At 40.3% G+C, this 24,260-nt stretch overlaps 1 protein-coding gene across 22 annotated transcripts in view; it reads right to left on the bottom strand.

Moving 5' to 3' along the window:
• KLHL29 (kelch like family member 29) overlaps positions 1-24,260 on the bottom strand; it is a 397,537-nt gene that overhangs the window by 48,185 nt on the left and 325,092 nt on the right. For all 22 annotated transcript variants that reach the window (XM_085543958.1, XM_032443409.2, XM_032443408.2 and 19 more), the window contains 3 exons: positions 22,592-22,730; positions 6,917-7,116; positions 468-727 (listed from right to left, as the gene is read on the bottom strand). In XM_085543958.1, the coding sequence (XP_085400084.1) occupies positions 468-727; positions 6,917-7,116; positions 22,592-22,730 (599 nt within the window). The remainder of the gene's footprint in view (positions 1-467; positions 728-6,916; positions 7,117-22,591; positions 22,731-24,260) is intronic.

Raw genomic sequence — 24,260 nt, 5'->3', positions numbered from 1 at the left:
TAAATGTATAACACTCAGGGGGTTATCTAAGCAGCTGATAGAAATTCAGAATCACTTGTTGTATGCTGAAGCTACACACATTCAAGACGTGTCATCAAAAGAAACACTGATTTTCTGATAGATTTTTATTTCCCACTGTTACTAAAATGCATCCTCTTCATAAAGCAACGTCTTCCACAACTCTAATCCTTCCTGATTTATCTACGACCAAGCTTGCAGCCAGCAGCTTGAAGCCCAAGCTTTGTACAGTGCATGTCAGAAATGAGATTTTGACTCCAAATGATCAGATATGGGGATCAGATTGCGAAATTACTTAGATTTTGTGCATAGCCTGCATTCCCTTTCTCTTTCTTTATCTGAATTGCCCATCCTATCTCCTTCTCATCCTCACATTCACAGTGATAGTTTCTATTTTAGAAGCATTTACGGGAATGGAGCAGAGTGAGGCTGCTGAGATTATTTTTTACCTGAGCTCTGATTGCAGCGTCCTTCTTAATCCACTTTATCACCGTTTCATACACCAGCTCCTCTGCTTTGGTGTTCAGGCTGTCATTGGACATGTAGGAAATGAAGTCGTCTTTTGAGATATTAAGGATCTCCTCTTGGTTTGCCACCTCTGGGAAAATCTGCAGGGCATATGCTTTGGCCATGTTGTATAGTTCAGTGCACTGCATGGCTTCAGCCATGGCTAATATTCCTAAGCAGTTGCTAGCAGTCAGCTGTTTCTCTAAAAGGAACAAATAAAAGGCAAGTGAGAATTATTAAAAGCAAGATTCGCATTTTTTTCACGGAGCTCATGAAAAAAATAAATGCCATGGACAAAACTCCAATGCTAATTAATTTCAGGGAGTTAATTAGAAGCAGCACCCTGGATTACTTCAGGACCGGGGCTTAATGTAGAAAATCAAAGTCTGTCTAACAACTGAACTGGGGATTGGGAGAGAAATGCGCTTTCTGTGTTTGCTTTTTGTGTAAACCTTCATACACACTGGGAAAACCCACTGACATAAGACTGTCTCGGGCTTCCCAAAGGACAGGAATCCAGCCAAGAGACTCCCGCTATTTCTACCGCTTACCATGTTGCTTTAAGAAACAGCAAAGATGTGAACGGCAGCGCAGACACTTAAGGATAAATGCAAACAGCAGCGAGGACATTTCTGAGGATGCTGCAGTCACTTTATGATAATTTTTGCCCTGTTCAGCTACTAAGCTACTTCAAATAAAAAAAAGCCGTCCCTGTCCCCCCCCTCCTTTTTTTTTTTCAAAGGAACTTTGTTGCTGCTGAATGTGATGACATCCCTTATGCAAAACACAGATTATACCAACGCCTTCTGTTAAATGTTGTGTAGTGAGTTTCAAAGAAAATCATGCACAGAGGAGACAGCATTATCTCCTACCCGGCAAACAGAACTAACAGCACAGTGTGTAGCTTTGTGGTAAAGTGCGCTACACCACACATTTGACTGCACTTTTTTTTTTCCCTTTCAGGAAAAACCCACCAACTTCAGAAATTCATAAGAGGAACTTGATTTTTTTCTCAGATTCTGCAAACCAAGCCACTATTGGTATATGCTTTAAGATGTAAAACAGAAGAAAAAGAAAATAGAGGGAGAGAGAGACTTCAATAGAATCATAGAATCATAGAATGGCCTGGGTTGAAAAGGACCACAATGATCATCCAGTTCCAACCCCCTGCTATGTGCAGGGTCGCCAACCACCAGACAAGGCTGCCCAGAGCCACATCCAGCCTGGCCTTGAATTCCTGTGGGGATGGGGCATCCACAGCCTCCTTGGGCAACCTGTTCCAGTGTGGCACCACCCAACAGATCACAGCAGGACTGGTGGCAGACTTCTGTGCTGCCAGAAAAATAGTGCATCCCATCTGGGCAGTGTCATAGCTCAGAGCGCTGGAGAGGAATGTCAGATAGCTCCAAACCTCTTCAAGCACGACTTCCATCACACTGCCTCCATGGGAAATGCTCAGTGATTTGTCCCTACATTCAGATTCTGCCTTCACCAGATGTAAAACCTGCATGCTACCTATATATGGCTTTTATTAAAATGGGATCACTTTTCTTTTTAACCTGCTGTAGCTCAAAGAGCTCGAAGACATCCCCTTCTGTATGTGGGTTGTTGGTTTTTTATTTTTTATTTTTAATAAAATCATATATTTTTAAAATTTATCTTCTTTTGCATATCTAACCATCTCGAATGAAGGCTATCTCATTTAGCATCAGTTGATTGTGCTGACTGCAAGGAGCCTATTTCCTCAAGCACACTGGAACAATAGCACTGCTTTCTGTTGGTAGATTTTGTCATTCGAAGCCTGCCTAGAAACAGGCTGCAAACTGATAGCTGAAGCACAAAGCTCCCAAAATTTCTGCTTTTTTCCAATAAAAGAACCTAAAATCTCTTCAAAGGCCTTTGGTTCTGTCTGTTGGCACCAGCTTCGTGTATACATATGGCTGTGGGTAAAATAATCACCTAACAGAGCCTCTTATTATTGCTTGGCAAACCTCCAAGTCAAAGACAAATCTGACACTGCCCCACTTCATCCTCGTAAGGTTTATAATCAAGGAAATAATCCATTTACTAGCGCACGATGGAAAAGACCTGCAAGAATGAAACTTTCCCTTGGAGAGCCTAGTATTGCCTCTGTCAGGACAGATTCCCTTATCTTCCCCAGCTGAGCCTAAGGCAAGGGGCAGAAAAAGCACAGCTTGCAGCTGATTTCTTCTCATCTGGATAAGTTTCTCTAACTCCTGTATTGTTGTGTAGATGCAGCCCTGGTGCACAGGGTGTCCAGGCAACTCCACGTATTGCTGTGGAGATTCACACCTTCTTCCCTGAAACTGCTTGTTGGCAGGCCCAAATGACTTTTTCCCTGTCTGATTAAGCAAGTTTTGTAAAGCCATTCAGACTGTGGTATGTTGAGGAAGCTGGTAATGCAGTTCTTCATGCTTCAGAACTTTTGAAGTGATGGGCACCACAGCAAGGTGGGCACTGTGATAAGATGAAGGCTGGCACATGCACTAGTGGAACTCATTCCAGTTAAGTGAGACAGGAGTTGGAGCAACAGCTATGGGGGTGTAGGGAAAATCTTCCCTTGAAATGAAGAAGCACACCCTTCCATTTGTTAATCTGGGGCCAAGACTGAATTCTCTCCATTCCAGCTGGGTCTAACTCACTAACCATGACAGTAGCCCTTTACACTCAGAAATGAACAATTCCAAGGGGCAATTTATCTGATAATATTTTGGATCTCCACTTCAGGATGAGCAGAATCATGCCCTACTGGTCCCTGTTACTCTTCGTTGACTATAGAGGAAGCCTAAATGACTGCTTACCTACAAACTTCCATTGCATAATACAGCTAGTCCCAAGCAATCTCAGAGGTACATCCAGTAGAAAGCAAACAGGACAAAGACAGCTAAAGACCAGGTCTGCCCCATCTGCTTCTGAGCCATTTTCCTTTGGTTACAATGACTGCTGTTTTTGTCACAGCGATGCTTGACTTGGAACAATTCATTTTTGTGAAATTTCACCTTGAGTTCATTCAGAACGTGAATACTGACACAGCATTCAAGGACGCTTTGTAACAAATATGAGCTTTAAGGATATCAGATGTAATCTAGCAAGTTCTCACTGGTGGGAGTCAGTGTTGGATATCATATTTGTCTCCATGTAATACTGCAGATCAGCAACCAATACTCTCCACTTGTGTTACGTGCAATTTTGGAATCATGTACTAAGTCAGCATGAGAAAGCCAGCCAGCAGGCTGCTAAGATTGCACTTTTTGGATGGCAAAGAATGGAAGAGTGGAGATAATGTCCTCTAGAATAGACAGTGTGTCAGAAGGATTACTGAATGAGACTACAGTACCATTAGAATGGAAGATCAGTGGTCGGCACGAGGTCCCTCTGTGTGCATTTAGTATTTCACTTAGAGATGGTTTCTAGATGATGACTTAGATATCTTCAAAGTTAGCACAAAACCTGCACTTCTCAGCATACACTGTGGTCATTCTAATAGAGATCTTATTTCTTTCTCAGTTATTTCTGCCAGTGTCAAAAGCACAACAACACAAGCAAGAGGTAGAAGATTTATGGATGCATTCACTGTACCAAAGATGTCTCGCTGTTCTGCTATCTCCAGAAAAGGTTGATTTAGTTTCTCCAGCACTGGCCAACGTGGTTCTCCATTTGGCTGAAAATTCTCAACCATGGGTAAACAAAAATTACCTACACCACTTTCTCGAATTCATAAGAACCATAAAAGTCTATTCTACTATTGGGTGCTTACGTCCATTTATGGATTCATGAGCCATGACTGTGGTGGTAGCATCATTTCATTGTAAAAGAAATATGAAAAAAAGAAAAGAAAAATCTCTCAAGTCTTAAGCCATATGGAAGAGGAAATACCTACAATGTCCTGACCAGTTTGCAAACATTTGCCCAGCTATCATATGGCACCTGCATGAACTTGTCAGCATTGTTGCATCAGCTGAGAAACTGTTGTCACTTTGCATGGTCTAGACAAAAGCAGAGGAGACAGCATATGTGAAGGAGATAACATGGCTATAATTATCCTAGTGAAGTTGGTTGACAAATCTCTTGTTGAAATGGAACAGTCTTTTGAGCACATTTGCAACAGGTTTCTACCAGAAAGTGTGAATAGATTCGAGGAGCCTCTGCCCAGAGCAACACTGCTGGAGATGCTCGAGCTGCCTGGACATCAGTCAAGGAAGATCCTCATGGAGCCTCACCATTTAAAAAGGATGATTCAGATTTCACCTGGGCTGTGCACAACAGGCTGATTAATTTTTTCTTTAATTTCACTTTCTCTTCCACTTCCCTCACAGTTTAGACATGGCTATATATGGATGGGAGAGGATCACTTTATAATATTGAATCTGCCAGAAACCCTGGAAAAAAGCAACCCTATTTTTACAATATTTCTTTCTGCTTTGCTGGGAGGTAGTAGAAGTGGCTGGGATAAAGAGCCATAGAGAAAGCAAAATGCTTTTCCTTATTTATTTATTTTTTTATTTAACATGGCAAACGCTATACTATCTCTGCGGAGCAATTCAGTCACAGCTATAAATAAAAATAAGCAATTACACTCCATGAATTCTCCAAATGAGAATACAAAATTCCAGCAACTCCCCATATATCACTGAACTTATAACCAACTCCACTATTTCACACCGTAACATGGTTCGCTGAATTCAAAGATTAAATATCGGAAAGGAGAAATCTCACATTGATTTAGTGAAATAAATTTATTTTGTTTTTGTGGTTGAAGCTTTAGAGACAGTGCAACTGAAATGCATCTCTTCTTCCTAGGAAGGCCGTAAGATCTAATAATGACAAGTGGTGAAGAGAAGCTGAGGGAACGCAATGCTACAAGCAGAGCCCTCACTCAAACTGCACAACCAACACAGCAGAATTGCAAAGTATAGTTTTCATTTTGTCATTATCCACACATTTGAGAACAGACATATAAATGTGACATAAAAAAAATGGAAAGAAGAAGGGAATACAATGGCACAGATATTTTACTGAATGCCTGCAGTGGTACCAGCCTGGTCACATCACTAATCTTGCCAGCAGGCCAGATTAGCAGTGAGAATTAACACCATAGACAACAGGTTTTGTTTGAGGATTTCTTTTTTTTAAAATGAGTGACATTTTCTTAAGCTTCATCTTTCACATGGTGCAATTGGAAGTGTAGAAGAACATGTAGGTCATGTGGTTGAAGATAAATTTGGAGTTCAAATAGAATGACATCTCCCATAACAAGCCAGGGGTTGAGGGAGTGTAGAAATCTGATATCAAAAAACATAGATATTGGAACATGGACATGGGAAATAAGTCATATAAGATCAAGCTCACATTTGTTTGTGTTAATAAATTTGTGTTAATCAGTAATTTTTAAATGATTACTGTCTAGTTAAGTGAAACTATAGCCATGTTATTAAGGGAGTGGTGTGTGATACAGGAATTTGGACCAATGTGATTTTTAGTTGAGTTCCACCTCTGGTTCCTGTTCTGCCATGGCAGAAATGGAGCTGGCTGGTTCCGTTATGGACCAGTAAAGCTCACTAAACTGATCTGGTAACACTGGATGGTTTTGAAATGGTCTGTGCTGGAAGATACGTGGAAATGCAAGAGCAGGATGACTTGGTACTGTGGTTTAGATGAATAGGCTTCACAGGGGATCATTGGAAATGGACAGAGGGACTGGCATGAGGTTACTCTGTACACTCTCACTGGGACAAACACTCCCCATGCACATAGGGCACACCAGCAACCAGAGGAGGATAGGGGAATCATTCATTCCTATCCACTATTTGTAAGGATATGCATGCATCAGACCTTCTCTCTATATGTAAGAGCATATCCTGCAAACATTCAGCCTGCAGTAGTTCAATCAGACCTTGTTTACAAGAACACTGGAAGGATTTTCTCATGGATGTAAGAAAATTGCAGATCCTGACACCTCTCTGGGAGTCTCCCTCCAAATTCAAGATTGTTTGACAGGTGCAACATCCAAGGTTTCCTGTCATAGTTATAAACAACTTGTGTATTATAGTCAGGTATCCATGCAGAGATCAATGTCTATGAAACCAGATGTCACTGTGGTACCAATCATAAAATGAGATTCAACAGAAGACTCTATCCAAGATGTGAAATCTGTTGTCACTCATACAACAGACTATACTTCTCTGGATTATCTTCCATAAGCCACTTCATTGGCATTCAATCCTCAGCCCAAATAAATCATAGTGGTTGTGGTTGTTTTTAATTACATTTAACTCTCTCCTAATTGTTATCTTTTAAGTGTCAATAGGAACTCTTACAAACCTTTAAGCAAAGTAAACCTTAAAACTTCACTATATGAAATGATTCTTACCTAAAAATGAAACGCAGACTTTACAGAAAGTGTGAAACTGGAACTTGCTGGCAGCTTCCAGGAGAGTTTTAGCATTGGCTGAATCTATGATCAAAGAACCTGTATAAACAAACTCCAGGAGTAATTCCAGGACATCCGCAGTGAGGTTGGACATGGCCAATTCCAGCTTCTCCCCGCTTCTGCTACTGTCTCTTGGTGACCTGGTAACAGCAGACAATGAAATTACGAACATTACACCATCCCCATTTTGTTGGCATTTAGATTAGCGAGGGCTAGAAAATTGCTTTGCACCTCATTATATATGTATATATATATATAATATATATGTATATATATATATATATTTGTTGTTTACGGAACCGAGGAATATGAATTTTAAAATAACTGAACTTAAAACTTTAACTGGATCTGAAAGAGAAGAGTCTTAAAGCAAGTCTCACAAAAAAATCTGTTTATTGCTACTCTGCATTTTCATGCAAAAACAGTTGCAAAAGAAAAGGAAAGGAAAGGAAAGAAAGAAAAACGAATGAGCCAACATTAATGAAAATGAGGAACAGGATTAGCTTTCAAAGGGAAACAATACATTTTAACATCTCGGTTAACATCTCATCTTCTGTGCATAATATAACTGTTAAGGAAAAAAGCCTCTCCAATTTCAAGAGAAAAGGTCATCTAGTTTTTCAGGAATCCAGTACTGAAATAATTTTAAATGTCATGTCCATTTAAAGATACATTTAAGGACCTTTTCATCAGAAATAACAATAATAAATATTAATTTCTACTTAGCTTGAACTTCTCCGTATGTTATATTGAAGTGTATATATGATAGATAGGATACGCATTAACAGATAGTCATATAAATCTAAATGCTTATTCTAAAAATCTATTGTTCCCTTTAGGCACTAAAAAAAAGGAAGCCCTTCATGGCAATTGCTTTGAAAACTGAATACAAGACAAGATAGACAGACAAAATGGTTAGAGCAAAGTAGGGAGAGGGGGGAAAACAACAACCAGCTCTGCCACAGGAAGCCAGCAGCCATCCTCTAGGAGTTTCATGACTGTGGCCTACGGTTTTTCCTGCATGAAGTGCTGAACAATTTGGGAAATCAAAGTATCTCCTGCATTTGAAGTGTGGATTAGTGCTTGTGAAATTATTGGACAAAAAGAAAATTATACTGAATTAAAGTAAGGGCCCAGTTCTTAATGCATGGTTGGCTGATGTGTCTGCAACACTAAAGACAGGTTACACCTGAAAGACAAAAGTGATAATAAATTTTGTCACATCAAGGAGGGGAGGGGAAATCTGTTGGAGTAAGAAAATAAATTCTTTTAATGGTTAGGACCATCCAGCACCTTCTCAAAGAAACAAGAACTTCTCCTAGTCACTGGACAGTCAACGTCTGCTCGTTCCAATTCTGCTAGAGTACTTGCAAAAGCCATTGCACGAACAACACAAAACCAGCATACGATTCTGCACGACTTACACAGACTGGCCAAAGCATCACTATTCACAGGCAACGCCAGCTTGAAGCATGAGCAAATGCACTACCAACCTCCTGGGTTCACAAAGCTGCCTAGAAAGGTGATGGTCAGACCTCAACTACTATACAGACCAAAAATAGATAGCATACCAGCTTCAGTTTTATTCCCTCACACAAAAATTATGAATTTGCCACCCCCATCACCCCACTCCATCCAATATATAATTGTGGGAAATGCTTAAAACATTCTGTGGATGCATTGTGACTGATCTTCCATTGACTAGCACTGTTCCAGTCAAGCACACTGCTGTGGTTCATGTGATTCTTTACAGGATCAGAGCTTTAAAGATTTTTTTTTTTTTTTCTACTGACAGAACCTATATGGTGCCCATTATCACAATGGGACAGCAGCAAGAAGTACTTAATTCTGTATGCTTCTCTAAGGTTAATGGCTAATCCCGTTCAGTAAAGAAAACTGAGGCAGAAAAAAGAAAATTACTTGCCTGTGATCGCAGAGAAAGTTAGGAGTAAAGCAAAAAAGTAAATGCTGTCCATTTATTCTAAAACATGGGCTGGTTGGATCCTACTCCACATGCAGATGGTTAAGAATGCTGTAAGAACTGACCGTGTTACCCATGGCATCCCTACAGGCAGAGATGTGAGTGCTACCCTGAGTCCTTATGCTTTATCACACCACAGTATTCTTTCTGAACTGTTGCATATGAATTCAATTTTGCACTCAAGGCAGAAAACCTCAGGTGTGAAAAAAGAAGAGTCACCGTTTCCTCGATCCTCAAGAGGATGTCACAAAATATTATTTCTTCCTTCGCACGCTCAGACAGCAATAACATTCGCTGTATCTGATTTATCTCCAGTTGTGCACACATCCTCTGCTGCACCCTGGGCTATCAAGATGCCTCCTGGTACCAATGTAATTCTTGCTGAATTGCTTCCAGAAGTGCTTAGTACCTGACAGTGAGTTCACATTCAGGTGGGCTCGTTAATAAGGACATTGCTTAAAATTTAAGTGAGACTTGGAGAGATCCAGCAAGTGACAGAATTGGGCTCTTGGCACTGCGGGAAGCCCCTCCTTAAGCAATTATTTATTTAATGCCACTAATTGCACCGTGCTGGCGATGGCTGTGTGAAGGACTGTGTGTGACCCTGTGACAGCTGCCCAGGGAGCTGTGAGCTCTCTCCCAGTGCAGAGTTGAGGAGGCACAAAGGAAAAGATGATGTGACACCCGTGCTAGCATAGACGCGTACCGACGCGAGCAACAACTGCAAGCTGCTATTTTTCAGAATAATTAAGTAATAATCTCTTTTACTTTGTAATATACCAAGCAATAAACTGCTGCTGCTGCAATTGATTAAACGCCAAAGAAAAGCTAAGGTGTTTAATCAATCACTAGAGCCACTTAAGGCAAATATAATACAAAGCTACAGAGATTATTGATATTACACAATGAGCCAGAAATGGGAAAGAAAATTATCCCTATTCCTTCCTTGATGATGGCTGGCATGTACTGTCCAAGCAGCGAGCGCAGCAGTGGGCTGGACCAAATGGGAATCCTTTGGAAGCTGGTTGGGTGCAGCAGCACAGGATGGAGAATGGGGTGGGAGTGGGTCAAAGCAAGTTTTGATGGATCCAAAATGAGTTTTTGAAGGAAGAGAAGAAAATAGTGTGTGGCAACAGGCTGATGTGACTGACATGGGAAATAGATTCCAGAAATTTATCTTCTTCATCAATTTCAGTGAAGCAGGTTGTGGAATCCGCTTCCAAGCCTGCCTAGAGCTTGTGAAGATTTCTGTATTCCTGGTTTTCATTTGTATTAGAATATCATAGAATCATTAAGGTTTGGAAAGACCACTAAGATGATCTAGTCTAACCATCAACCCATCAATATCAGCATGCTTTCAACAGTTACATTTTATATATTTGAGATGTATCCTTAGTTACTTTGGAGAAAACACTATGAATGACTAAAGCTGCACTGCAAGAACAGAATTTAGCCTTGTAATACCAAACACAGTTGACTGGGGAAGATATGTATGAACACAGTGCTCCAAATATCTGATCTTGTCAGTAGCATCAGTAGCAGCAAATGATTAGAGAAGTCCCTCTTAGAAATACCAGCCCTAAGAACATCACTGACTTCCTGCCCTAAGAGTTGTGAAAAGCTATAGCTCTACTTGGTAGAGCTATATTGCTGTTCCTGCCCCCCAGGCAAAAACAGTGGGCATTTTGGGGGTGGATGGCCCATCTGCTCAGTGCTTCCATCTTGCCTGAAGTCAGGTAATGTACACTGATCGTCTATGGACATCACCAAATGTGGCACAAGCTGCTATTTGCCCTGTGAACTCTGAAGTTTAAATAGAATGATGTCATTTTATTGGCCTTGTAATCATTGCTCATATTATAAAGGTCACACATTTCATGCTGTGGCAGAAAATCAATAACTCTCCCAACAGCCTCTGGGGGAAAAAGTTGTGCTTCTGAAGAATAATATATAATAAACAATTTTAGTCCTATCTTTATCACTGCTGTAATCTTTGAGAACGGCGACAGAAAAATCTGGCAAAGGCTGATATATAAACTCATTAAAATTAGGAAGTGATTTAGAACAGGACTTTTAAAAGATTAATCTTGGGCTAAACAGCAAAGAGGTTTGTTTAGGTCTACATTTAAACAAGCCACAAGAGCTCCTTAACAGCTTAATTTTATGGTAGCTGTTGGGGAATTCTTTCAGATTTACAAATCATGTATTTCTCCAGCAAGGTGACAGACCTGAGCAATGTGCAAGCAGAACTGAACCAACAGATAAGCAGGAAGCACATATATACTCTCAGTGGATAAGAGGGGGGTAACAGGAAAATATTTTGTAATGTCTGGAATAATTAGGTCTGACAAAATAAAGCTGAGGCTTTCAGCATGCTCTGGCTATCTATTTTTCAATTTAATTACTTAAAATAAAGATGAAAGAGACACAGGGTGCCCTTTAAAGCAGAAGGTGGCTCAAATTCTTTCAAATAACAGAATAAAAGTCCCATTCTGTTAACTAATATATAGAGAAGAGCTATAGTGTCTAAATATGGATAGCAACGGCAACAAAAAGAACCCTAAAACCTCACCTTCAAGATTGGAGTGTATCTGACCACAAGTACGAGCAGAGAACTTTACATTTTTGGTATTTGTTTGTCCTTCAAAATCATTTTTATACAAGTAATACAGAAAGACAAGAATCAGCGCTGGTGTTCTCAAGCTAAATAGGGATTCAAGTGAGTTTTCTGCACCTTGAGTTATAAATATATGTGTATGTATGCCTTCTCACTGCATTATTTGTATCAACACATTCACTTCGCAGAGCTTCTGTGTGATTTGGTTCAAAACATTTAATAGTGAGATGGTTTGAGTTGCAAAGCTGAATTTAGAGCCTGCCTAAAGCAGCCGTGTAAGTGAAACACTGCGAGTGCATCCATTTATCAACTTACGGTCAACGCTATCACCCCTGATTCGGGCTTCCCTCACGGGTTGGACATGCTGCCTTCAGCCAGATCCCAACATGACTGACTGTTTGGCTACAGCCTCGCTCCATTTTAGTTGAAAAGCAAAGAGCTACCTTTCCCCGGTGCAGATGCCAGCCAACTCTCTGTTTACAAGCTACAGTCATAACGTCAAAACAAATTCTGGATGTTCAAAATGGAGCCATCTGCACAGGATAAACATGAAAAATGTGAAACGTTTTATGTAAATGTACATTCCTGACTAGGAACAGTTGGTTCAACTTCCTCCCAGACTGCCTCGCTGGGAACAGGAGGCCTGACACAGTTTGTGACACCTATTTACATCAGAAGCCATATGACTCACTGTGCTGTGGGCTCAAAGGTATGATGTGGATGGTACTGACATAAACAATTATCTTGTAAAATAAAGGCACTCAGAATTACCACTGCTGAAGCTAAGAGCAGGTGGTACATGGGACTTGGTGAGTGCCTTTTGTTTTCTCCCTACCCACAGCCCATCAGCTTGCAGGGAGCCTGCCACCATTACCTGCTGCTTACTGCAGGAAATCATAGAATCACAGAATGGTTTGGGTTGGAAGGGACTTTTAAGCCCATGTAGTTTCAACCCCCTGCTGTAAGCAGGGACACTTCCCTCTAGCCCAGGTTGCTCACAGCCCCATCCAGCCTGGCCTTGAGTGCTTCCATGGAGAGGGCATCCACAGCCTCCCTGGGCAACCTGCTCCCAAATCAGACTAGTTCTGGAATTCCAATTAAGAAACAGTGATATTTCTGACTATAATCATCATCACAGAATGGCTTAGGTTGGAAGGGACCTTAAAGATCATCAAGTTCCAATCCCCGGTTTTATATCTTAGGATCTCATACAGCCCAGGAATCACAATTACCTCCACAAAAACCACAAGGCTTAGTCAATAGCACTCTACAGGACTGCCAGCACACAGGCAGGAGCTCCAGCTCCATTCCAGTATGTGCTTCTGAGGCACATACTTTGGGGTTGGTCTCTCCCTGCATGGAGCAAAGCAGCATCCTGGCCTGGCATCTGCCTTTAGGCACTACCTTTTGTGCTCCCAGAATCTGCCCCATTATCCTGACACCCTGATCTTGTTGGTTTCCTTTCATAACTGGAAGCATCAGCGTTTACCCTACATTAATTTTGTCTCCATTCCACTGGAGCAAAATATTTGCTACTGAGATAGGGGGGAAAAAATAAAATTAAATTGTTTTGTTCCCTCTCTGGTGTTTTGGTCTATAGAAAACAGGAAATCCAAGATTTTTATGTAAGATGAAACACTTAAATGAAGGGAAGCTGCTTCTTTTTATCTCGGTCAAATTATTCTGATTACTGAAAAAGGACTCCAGACTGGGACAGGCAGCTTCTCCTGAGGCTTAAGAGTCTGTTAGCTATGTGCTCATTAAAAACTCCTGTTCAAGTCTATACAATTTAGACTGAGTATCTTGTTTACTGTGGAACACAACCCTTAAAGCATTGAAATTCCAGGCAAAGAGAGCACCGTGTTGTTGCATCTTAACTGTCCACTACTTGACTTTTCATCGTCAGAGTTATTAAATGGTTCAAAACCCGCATGTCTATTTATCCTGGGAGATAAAACAAGAAATTTAGTTATATTCTACCCAACCTTCAGCTACGGACAGAACAGACAAGCCACTCTACATGGAAAACAGTATTTCATACTGAGGAGCTTGATTTATCCCAATTACGGGCTGATGAAATATAAAAGCAGCGTTGCACAAACAGACCCCCATGCATTTCCACAACACACACCCCAAGATGCATGTGCACACGGCGCACAGAGGTTATTTACTGAGTTGTTCAAGTTTATGCAGCTGCAAGGTAATCCATCATGTAAATGATGACAGGAAGGGACATTTATAGAGCAACATCATTGCAATATGTATGTCATAAGGCACTGAATGTTCTATTAAACAGGATTTTTTAAAAAATAAATTACGCCCCAGCATTGCTTCTCCTTTGGAATTATTTTATCAGCTCAGAATGTATTAACTTGCAAATCTCTGCCTCTGTTATGCTACCTTGTAGAGAAATACTATCTTTGAGCCTCAGCCTCTACCCATCTGTCTCATGAGAGAAGAAAACATATACTGTAATGGCGCTATTGTACGATTATGATAAAGAACTCGTAAAATCACAAGATTAAATAAATTACACTGTTTAAACACAGGCTTGCCAATTTGTCACGAAAATTTACCTGACCGACAAATCAATTTGCTCACTTTCTTACCGCGACGTTGATACAAATAATGCTCCTCGTTCCAGGCAAACAAAATTTGGCAAGACCGGTTTAACTTATTAGGGTCAAATGCTGTCTGCTTGCACCTGCTCTATCGGAGGGAAATGAGGAAAATGAATGGCTGTGAGCTGGGGCATGCAGCAGCCTTCCGCTAATTCACCATCCCACAAGTGATCATTACAAACCAAGTCGAGCAACGGGATTATCAGCAAACGCTTTTGTTCACAAACAACGCGGCCAGAATAAAACAAAACTAACAAAAGAGCCACGTCTCATCTATACCCTTAATGCTATTCAAAGAGGGAATGCAGTCTAATTGCCGGGTAAAGCCTGATTCTAAAGTAGCGGGATCAGTGGCATTGGGATCACAGTCTGAGGCTGAAATCTGCCTCCCTGCTGAGATTTAAGAAAGAAGATGACAAGTTTCAAGATGCTGGCTTAAGCAAGTGAATGAACAAGCGAGCAGCAAGTGCCCTTGGAAGAACAGCATTCCATGACCTAGACTTCTGCTAGGGACTGAGAATACACCGGCTCTCGTAAGATGAAGAAGGGAAAAGCCAGGCCAATTCATCACCAGCGTGGGCCCTAACCTGCTTGTAAGTACTTCTGGCTGCTTAACTCAGCAAACACGTGGCAAAATGGCCCGAGCTTCTGTTTCTGAATGGTAAATAAAAGATGCAAACAGGTTTTTGTAGCTTACATGGGAAGATTTAAAACAAAATGACAGAATGAAAATTTATTCTCATCTAGCTTAAAGCTCACCCCCTTAACCAACCCAAATCTGATTTGTTTTAATGATATTTATTACATCATTGAGAAACAGCTTAGCAGAGAGCTGGCATTATGCAGCTAATAAATCTGTTTCTTAGGAATGCGGTGAAATTTATACAAGTAATTATCTAGGTAAGTCTATCCAAGGCTTTCTCATCATTGCAACGTCTAGAGGGAAAACAATAATAAAATAATGATAACCACAATTATTATTTATTACTACTACAACGATCATGGTAGCGCCCAAAGATCCCAATCACCATTTTCAGTAATTAGAACTCATTTTGTCACGCACCGGTTCTTTGCCACTCAGCTACAGGCTGTTTCTATGGTGTACATGTAGAAGCAGCCTGTGCTTTGGACATCAATAATAGGTAATTGCATCACATCATAACATCTACAGCCACGACATATCTGTAGAGGGAATGTTGCTCTTCCACTAACAGTGCTGGCTGAAGAGATGGGGATTGTACTCTTTACCTGGGTAATCAGAGATTGGATGAGAGGTAATGGCTTTAAGTTGCACCAGGGGAGGTTCAAATTGGATATTTGGAAACATTTCTGCTTGAAATGAGCGGTGATGCAGTGGCACAGATGCTCAGGGAGGTGGTGGAATCACCATCCCCGGAGGTGTTCAACATGGAGATGTGGCACTGAAGGATGTGGGCATGGGTTGACAGTTGGACTCAGTGAGTTTAGAGGTCTTTCCCAACCTTTATGATTCTATGATTCAGACCCTGCCCATGCCCCTGAACTCTCAGTGCATCAAAGCCCAGTGCTGCACAAACTAAAAGACAGGATCGTAATCTGATATGCTCATAACCTGGTCAGACTGATTCAAATTCATTACCCTAATCCAGCAGTAGCTAATCCTTGATGATTTAAATAAAGGAAAAGAACTGTTGCAACCTGATAACATGTTGGAGTCAGAGATTTGGTTACTCCTATTTTCAGGCATTTTGGAAACTACCCAAAATGACAGCTTTCAGGAACACAGCCCTACTTCCTATGCTATGGAAGTTTTTCTCCTTGTCTTTGATCTATTTAGCTTAAACTGGACCTTGTTAGATAACTGTTCCCTTTCACCTCTAAATTTCAGCACAGTCAAGCCTAACAGAGCTGCGAGATGAAAGTAAATACAGGTGGGTCGCACGCACCAGCATCTTACAAGCGGTTGCATGACAGCTGCATGGCTGCAGATGGGTCTAACCCAAGCAAGAGAGGTGATTAGTCTGTCATTCCTTGGAGAACGTTCACAGGATTTGTAGTTGTGTCTGGAAATTATGTGAGTGAGGAGCCCACACTACAGTAAATAGAGATGCTGTCAGTGTGGGAGAGGAGCGAGAGGTTAAGTGATTCTGCACGGTGTCTTGGTGAGCTGCAGCCATTATGAGGCAAAAGCTTCATTTCTGTAGGGTACTTCCAGGCTTGAAAAGGAGCCCTCCCCTCCTCACTTGGGAGTCTCTTCTGAGCAGGGCGCGTGGACCTGTCCCACCTGCCAGAGCCAGCATCCAGCCCAAACCACTCACCCTCCACGCCCAGGGCTGGAAACAATTGAGCTGCAATTCCTTAGCACTGCTGAATATCTGTAAGCTGCAGTTCATTTACGGAGAAGCCCATACATTTTTGCTTGATGAAAACATGTTTTCCAAGGCCCGACAGCTGCAACATTTGAAACCCAGCAGGCAGCTGTGACACGCGGGTGTGAGTGTGGCTCATGGAAAGGGAGGCACGGAAAGCAGAAGGCTCTTTCCCCTGCCAGGATTGCACAGTAATTATCAGTTCCTTGTTTAAGAGGAAATGTCGTCCATAGCATAATTCAAGCCAGCACCCAGGCAGTAAAAGGATGAAGAATATTTTATATTCCCATGCAACCTCCCATTCCCACAGACTCCTTTAAATGATTTAACAGAAACCACTGGCGCTCTGTCTACGTACGCTATACCTCTCCTGGCATCTGACATAAGCATCATATTTTTAACTCCCTATTTCTCCATTTCCAAAGAAATGTTATAATTTGTTTCCACATTCATTCTGCTCTACGGTGGAGCTGAAGCGTGCAGATGTAGAAATGCTGCCTTCTCCTCTCCTCGAGCTAAAAGCAGGGTTCTTAATAAGCAGGAAAACATGAAGGGGTCACCAAGAGTAGATTTTTCTTTCATCTGCTATTTCTCATTTTGGGCTTTTTACAACGTAAACACAAACCAGACAGTCTGTTTTCCAGACACCTAAATGCTTTGCAGTTTTGTCAGACTGTTTCAGATGGATAGCGGCAGGTTTCTCTGTCTTGCATCCAAATGCTGCCTTTCCTCACAATGGTGTAAAATGCGGAATGACATCTCTGTCTTCAGTGTAGGTGTGAAGTAAAAGGAATTTGGTCCTTTCACCTTAAATGCTTTATGCCTCCCGCCTTCCTGTTCTGCCTCCAAGCCCTAAGAGTACATACAGCCCTGTTTTAGAAAAAAAAAATACTTGCAAAAAGAAGCAAGGTATTGTGGAAAAGCAATTTGGCCACAAACTCACTGGCTCTGCTCCTTAGGAAAAGAAGGATGAACACGGCTTTGCCAGATCACACTGCATCAAAAATGTTTGCTTTGTGACTGAAACTCTTTGTGTATGTGACTTACTGCTCTGTGCTACTGGAATTAGGCAGCCGGTATGACTGCGAGATTAGAAAGCATCGTTAAAAGGATATCTTGAAAAGATAAAGCTTATGACGCAGGAGCCGCGTGTCTTTAGTAACTGACCACAGAGAAATAAAACTGAAGTCTGCTTATAAAAGCCATCCTCTTGGCCAAGAAAAGGCTTTCATGTTGAGTACTTCCTATTATTAATGTCGTATTTGGTAAAGGTTCCAGCATTTTGGCTTGGATTAAGGGGAAGAAAACAGCAAATTGAAATGTTCCGCTCTAGCTCTCTTTGTTACAGAAATATCAGACATTCCATTTATCCAGCAGCTGTACTTGTCTATCCCAAACACAGATGGAAAAAACAACACCTCCTCATAGGATTTTCCATTCCTTCCTTCCTCACAGGATACATGCATCTTCCACCCATTTATTCTGTAGCTCCCAAACTAAGGAGCTGTAGCTACAGCACTGGCCTAAAGAAGAAAATCTGAAAGAGGGGCACGCATACGGATTCTTACTGTCTGATTTTCCTTTCTATATTAGCACATGTATGTGGCATCCAGACAGACACTATTTCTGGAAGGGACAGCTCATGTGCTTTAGTCAACTATGATTTAGGTGTCTAATCAAAGTTGGCTGACTGGACTTTCTCTCTGGGCAGCGAAAAATGAGCATTTCCAGAAGGTTACCTATACTATGCTATATCATAAGATGGGATAAACTGCCTTCTGGAAATTCCTGTCTTCCCTCATAACTGCAGAAGAAAGCCAGACAACCAGATCAAGCCGAACCCCTTGTATGTAAGCAACATAACACCCACCATAAATTTGTGATGTAATTAAATTACCTTAGCTCTTTCTTTATTAACAGTAATGAAGGATGGCCTCCTCCTTCATATTATATCTTAGATACCTATTTTACGGAAAGTTGACTTGCCTCTTGGAAAGTCCAGTCTCCCTTTCTGAAGGCAACAGCAAGAAGTGAGATGGTAAGTATGGACTAAACCTACCTTAGGTGCCAACTTCAGGCTTAAATATTGGCGGACTAACAGCAAGAAACAATCACCTCTAACTACTCCTGACAGATCTCTTATCTGCCTGCATATGGGTACCTGAACCATCAGATAAAGCTCCTTCCTAAAGCCTCCAGGGTGCCTTTCTTCATTGTTTTCTTTGGGAAGGCTGGGTTCTTAAATACCCAAAACACAGGTGTTTGTTAATTAGAGAGCAAACAGACAGACTGGAAGCAACTGTGGTTGGTGGTGCACTCAAAACACATAACATGGTATTCAGAGCCTAGATCCCCATTCCAGCTGCTATTTATCATCCACTTTCCCCTAAAGTCCCATATTGCAGTAATCCTGTATAGGTCAGAGTCAGAAGAAGCTGATCAACCACCTGATAATGCTACACACAGATGAAATACATCAACTTCTCTTTGTGCTCTATGGCTGAAGGAGAAAGCAGTAAGGCCACAAGAACTCAACCTCAAACCTATTATTATGTAGGCACAAATATTCAGAAAAAGATTAATCTTTAAAAATGACTGTATGAAGAGAACTAACACTCCTCAAACTGTATAAAACCGTTCTTGACACTTCAAGTTATTGCAATACATCCTGCTGTAGGAGCAGCCTTGAGCAAGTGCCCATCTTCATGTGCCTCTGCCTGTCCTCTGCACTTTTGTTCTTTTCCTGCAGTGAAGCACAGCAGACATCAGGAACGTTTCACACCTGCTGTTCCTAATACCTAATTTTTTGTAAGATGACTTTGTACTGAAAAAGACTAGGAGTGTTTTATATGATCTGCTGCTGCAGGAAGGAAGAACATTGGGTCCTGGCTTAGGGTTGAGTGCCATGCAACTCCTAAAGGGGACTGGTTAACCCATTTCAGACATTACGGTGCTTGGCACAATGCTGAGCTCAGACTGAGGGCCATGCTTGTCTGTTTGTAGATAAATCACATGGGAAAACAACTTTTCTGGATTAGGATCAGAATATGTGAAAATAAAGGATATCGAAGTGCACTGTCAAATTTATTTCATAAGTATTCAATAATTTTAGAGTTGCTTTGGTCAATCAAATCTAGTTCCCTGAAGGGCACACTAGAAGCAATGTATTTTTCCCTATTAATACCACCACACATCCTTGTCAAATAGTCTTGCTGTTGGGCGTGTACCTCTCATCCTATTCTGCTTTTTGTCTGTGTTTTGTTTTGCTTTTTTTAAGGAGGGGATAATTGATCTTATTTGGTTTTGAACATTTCATTTTTATTCTTTTGAGACACTGATTGCTATTCTACTGTCAGATACCAAGTACAACACACAGTGGAATCGATGGCAGAACATGAGGTTAACAGTAACGAGCCCACGGCAAAGAACAGCTGAAGTAAATACTCCAAAAAAATTTATATTTTTTTCTGCATCTTTATGTGGATGCACAGAGCATCTTCATGAATAGATCATCTTCCCACTGAAGTTTCTGCTAACCTACTGGTTGGAATGGCTTCAGAGGTTAACCCTCGTACACACTGACTGAAATGGCTTTTATGTTATATTTAACACAGAGATATCCCATTTATTCTTCAAGAAAAAATGCCATTTCTTGTTTTGATTTCTATAATAAGACAAAGAGTGAAATATAAATCCCATTAAGCCTTAAGTGCCACCTCAAGGGAGCTACTAATAAATATCAGGAGAGGATTCTAGGCATGCTGCATTTATAAACATACTGACTCTGCGAACTATAATGATTTTAGATTATTAAGGGCATGATCCTAAAAAGTACCGATCGTCTCTTTCAATAAAGGACTTTCATTGACTTTATGGGGTTTATAAGAGGACTAAGCTGTACACCGCAAACATCCTCTAGAAAGCAAGTCTTCAGAAATTCCCCTCTGTACTCCTAAGTTTATTGTCTTGCAAAGACACATTTGATCAATTTACAGGTGAATATTTATTTTTCTCACCTGACATTTTTGCAAACTCAACCAGACACCAAGCTGGATTTTTCCCTATTCAAGCATCATCATCATAATAAGGGTATTTTTGCCTTGGATACACCTGTGCAACTCCATTAGCCTTCATCAAGGTTACATGTGTACAACTGAGATTATACATGTACATGGAAGGTAATTGGGATGGAGAGACCTGACTGTGGGCACAAATCGACCTCTGCAGCACTTATTGCTGATGATGATGTGAAAGAAAGCAAAAAAATGGCGAGCTTGGCAAATGGGCTAAACCTCTCGCTATTTTTTTTCCTGCATCACGTGTGAGCTTTGTGTGAAAAAAACGACAAACAGGAATGCTGAAATCTAGGATTTTGCTCTTATGGTCTCTTTTCAGAGAATTTAATTAATTTTTGTTTGTTTGTTTGCTTGTTTTAAACGAGTGCATACCAAAACAGCATTCAATGTAAAGTATATCTCCATTTGGTAAGGAAATAATACAGCAGCAACGTTACTCTAAAAATAGATGCTGCCTGGTGACTTATGCACACGAGCAGATGTCTTTGCAGCAAAATGCAGATGACAGTCTTTGGCCAGTCAGTTTTTACATTTCTCTAAGTTGATTCTAAGAAGATCTTCATTCCCTCCAGACTCTACACCTTGTCACCCTGAAAGCGAATTCTCCAGACTTTACTATTAAATGATAATGAGCAGACAGAGAGAAAGGACAGGAGAGATCTGTCGTAGCTACAGCTAGCAATCATTAGATTTACAGAGGGGAAAAGACATGCTTCCTAGGCCAACATATTTTTTATGAATAATTGATAAGGCAGTCAGCAGAGTTATATCATAGAAGTGTAATATATATCCATAATTATAAAACCGGCTTTGTGCAAAAGGACATGATACACTGAAAGGAGATACCAGCCAATATGCCATCCTGAAATAAAATACAGTCACTATTGTGTTAGTTGGCGAAATTTAAATACAGGATTTGAAGCAAGCAAAATGTTCTTTAATCCCATTTTTTAGCACAGTCCAGGCTCAGTCTGCTCAGGAAAATACTGCAAGGCAAAATCAGCAGCTGCATTAATTTGCTGATGATTGAGAGAAAAATGAAAGTTATCCTCATGTTTTTTTTTCTTTTTTTCTTTTTTTTCTCCCTACTTGCTACTCTAACTTACTAATAATATGAGAGCACCAATTTATTCCTATGCAAGTATATGAAGCATACAAATTGCAAAATCAATGTAATGGAAAAAAAAGATTATCATGCACTGTTTAGAATCAATCAGCTAGAAATAGAGGGGGGAAAATGTGAAGGCGGAGACCTGATGTTTAGAAAATGTAGGTATTGCACCTACCCTAAGCTAAGTGTTTGTGGCAAACAACTATGCTTTACCTAATATGCAGACTGAGCTATATTTTGACCAGAGGGAAAAAAAGACTTATTTCCAATCTTTTCTACAGAGAAATTCATCAGTTGTTTTTAATGCTTTCAAAAAATCCCTGGGTAATAAAAATAACAATCCCTTTGCCCATAAAAGGCACTCAAAAGCATGTTAACAAAGATTTCAGGGTGAAGGGATCAAGCTCATCAAAATCCTTTATTAGCATGGCGTCTCAGCATCGTTCCCCAGAATGCTGACAGCTCAGTGTAGCTTGAAGGATAAACTTTTGTCAGATGTGATGGAGTCCCTTGAAAGCATGGACAGCGATAGTGTTTAGTCGGAGCCTATCAGTAGATCAGCTATTGAATCGCTATTAGCAGATCAGTTTAAATCTTAGATCTCTTAGTAGTGGAACACACTCTTCGGCCAAAACAGGCCTCTACTGATCAGAAATAATTACACTGTACGAGTCAGATGTGTAACAAATGGATCTGAGTCTCAGTTTGGAAATACATTCAGAGGAAGTGGAAAGAATGGCTACTGGCTCTGTGACAGGAGATTCAATCTTCATAAACCTGCAAGAGAGGGGAGGAAAAAAAAGCGACACAAATGCGCCCTACAAAAGAACAGAGCAGATCACAGCTGGAAGGAAGGCAAACCTTTTAATCAGGTCCTTGAAATACAAGCTGCAGGAAGCTAGAACATTTTGGTGGACTTCAAACTCTTTGCCTTCAACAATAATTTTCAGGTCTGTAAACTCTTTCGCTCTGCGTTGCTGGTTCAACTCCTTCAACATTTCTGCAGAACAGAGAAGACAGACAGTGCCAGGGTTCCCATTAAGAGTTTTTTATTTTTTACTTTTTACTTTTCATTTTCTTTCTTTTTTTTTTCTTTTTTTCTTTTTTTTTTCTTTTTTGTAAAGAAGTAGAGAAACAGGAAATAACTGATATTTTTGTTGGTAAGATCGGCTCAACACAGACAGTCAGATGTTACAAACGTAACATTTAAAAACAAAAATAAACAAAAAAAAAAAAAAAAAGGAAAAAAGAAAAAGCAGGAACCAGTAGGTCTAAACAACGGAAACATATACAGAAAAAAAAAGCAAAAACAATCCTAACTTTGGAAGGGTTAAAACGAAAACAAAATACTTAAGCATCAGCAAATCAGAAACACAGAGAATGCAATATCACAGAAAAGTTAAAATAATTTGTTATAATAAAAATCAAGGGCTAATGAATTTCTATCCAAATGCAAACGAGCTTTGAACATACTAGAATAATATCAGTAAAAATATGGCATTATGATGCAGTATGAACTGGATATGGGTCAAAATAATAAAACCACAAGACCTGCAAAAATAACTTAGCCTTAACATAGTAAAATTGTGTTAAGCCTCTCAGTTAACAGAGTAAAACAGTACTTACAAATAATACATAGATTAAAGTGCACACAAAATTAAATGAATTATCAATTCATCTTGGAATATACCTCAGCTCTATAGATTACAATATATATATACCAGAATTAGTTCAAAAGCATCCTTATGATAAAAAATAATCTCACACAGAGAATAAATTACTGTCTTTTATAGTAATTCCCCCTTTTTTGCACTCCGAGGATTTTTACCATCGCAGCACTTTTTTTAGCCTTCAATGGCTTCATTTACAGCAACAATCAACTTTCACACATCACGAAAGAATTGTAATGATTAAAATAACCTATGAAAGTGTTTCCATCCTGCAATAAAGCACCTACCTTGCTTGATGCCTCCTTTTATAAAGCCTAGTGGTACTAACAGAATTGGATGCGAACTGCTGAGCAACCTACATGTTTTATAAACCAGTTGGACTTTTAAGGGTAAGCCTTCCCTCCAACTCTGTGGGCCAAAGTGGCTATCAAGATGAATAATATACTTTTCACTTAGGTAATAGTCTGGCTGTTCAAAAGCTGGTGATCAAGATGATAAAAGAGTTGATTTTAAGAACTAAAGGATTTTGGTTTTATTTTGTTTGCAATAGGTCAAGGTTCTCATTTTCTCACTGTAACACCCTAAGCACACCCTTCTTCAGACAGATCTGTAAATCAACATTATTTTACATGGAGACCAAAGTTAAAAGGAGCTGGCGTGTGTAACTAGAATTAAGTTTGAAGCCACTATGTCAGGCTTGGGTGCTGTGCTGCCAAAGCATTGCCAAATGGCCTTACAAAATAAGGACCCAAATAATCTTTGTGCTCTCCTGTCCCCCAGTGGAACTCCACAAAAGAGTAGCACCATCAGTTAAACAACATGAAAACATACAAATATACAACTGTTGTGTTAAAACAAAT

The sequence above is a fragment of the Coturnix japonica genome, chromosome 3 (assembly GCF_054131305.1).
Source record: "Coturnix japonica strain WE chromosome 3, WE-NBRP24, whole genome shotgun sequence".
Taxonomy (NCBI): domain Eukaryota; kingdom Metazoa; phylum Chordata; class Aves; order Galliformes; family Phasianidae; genus Coturnix; species Coturnix japonica.
This window is presented reverse-complemented; position numbering and strand designations above follow the sequence as displayed.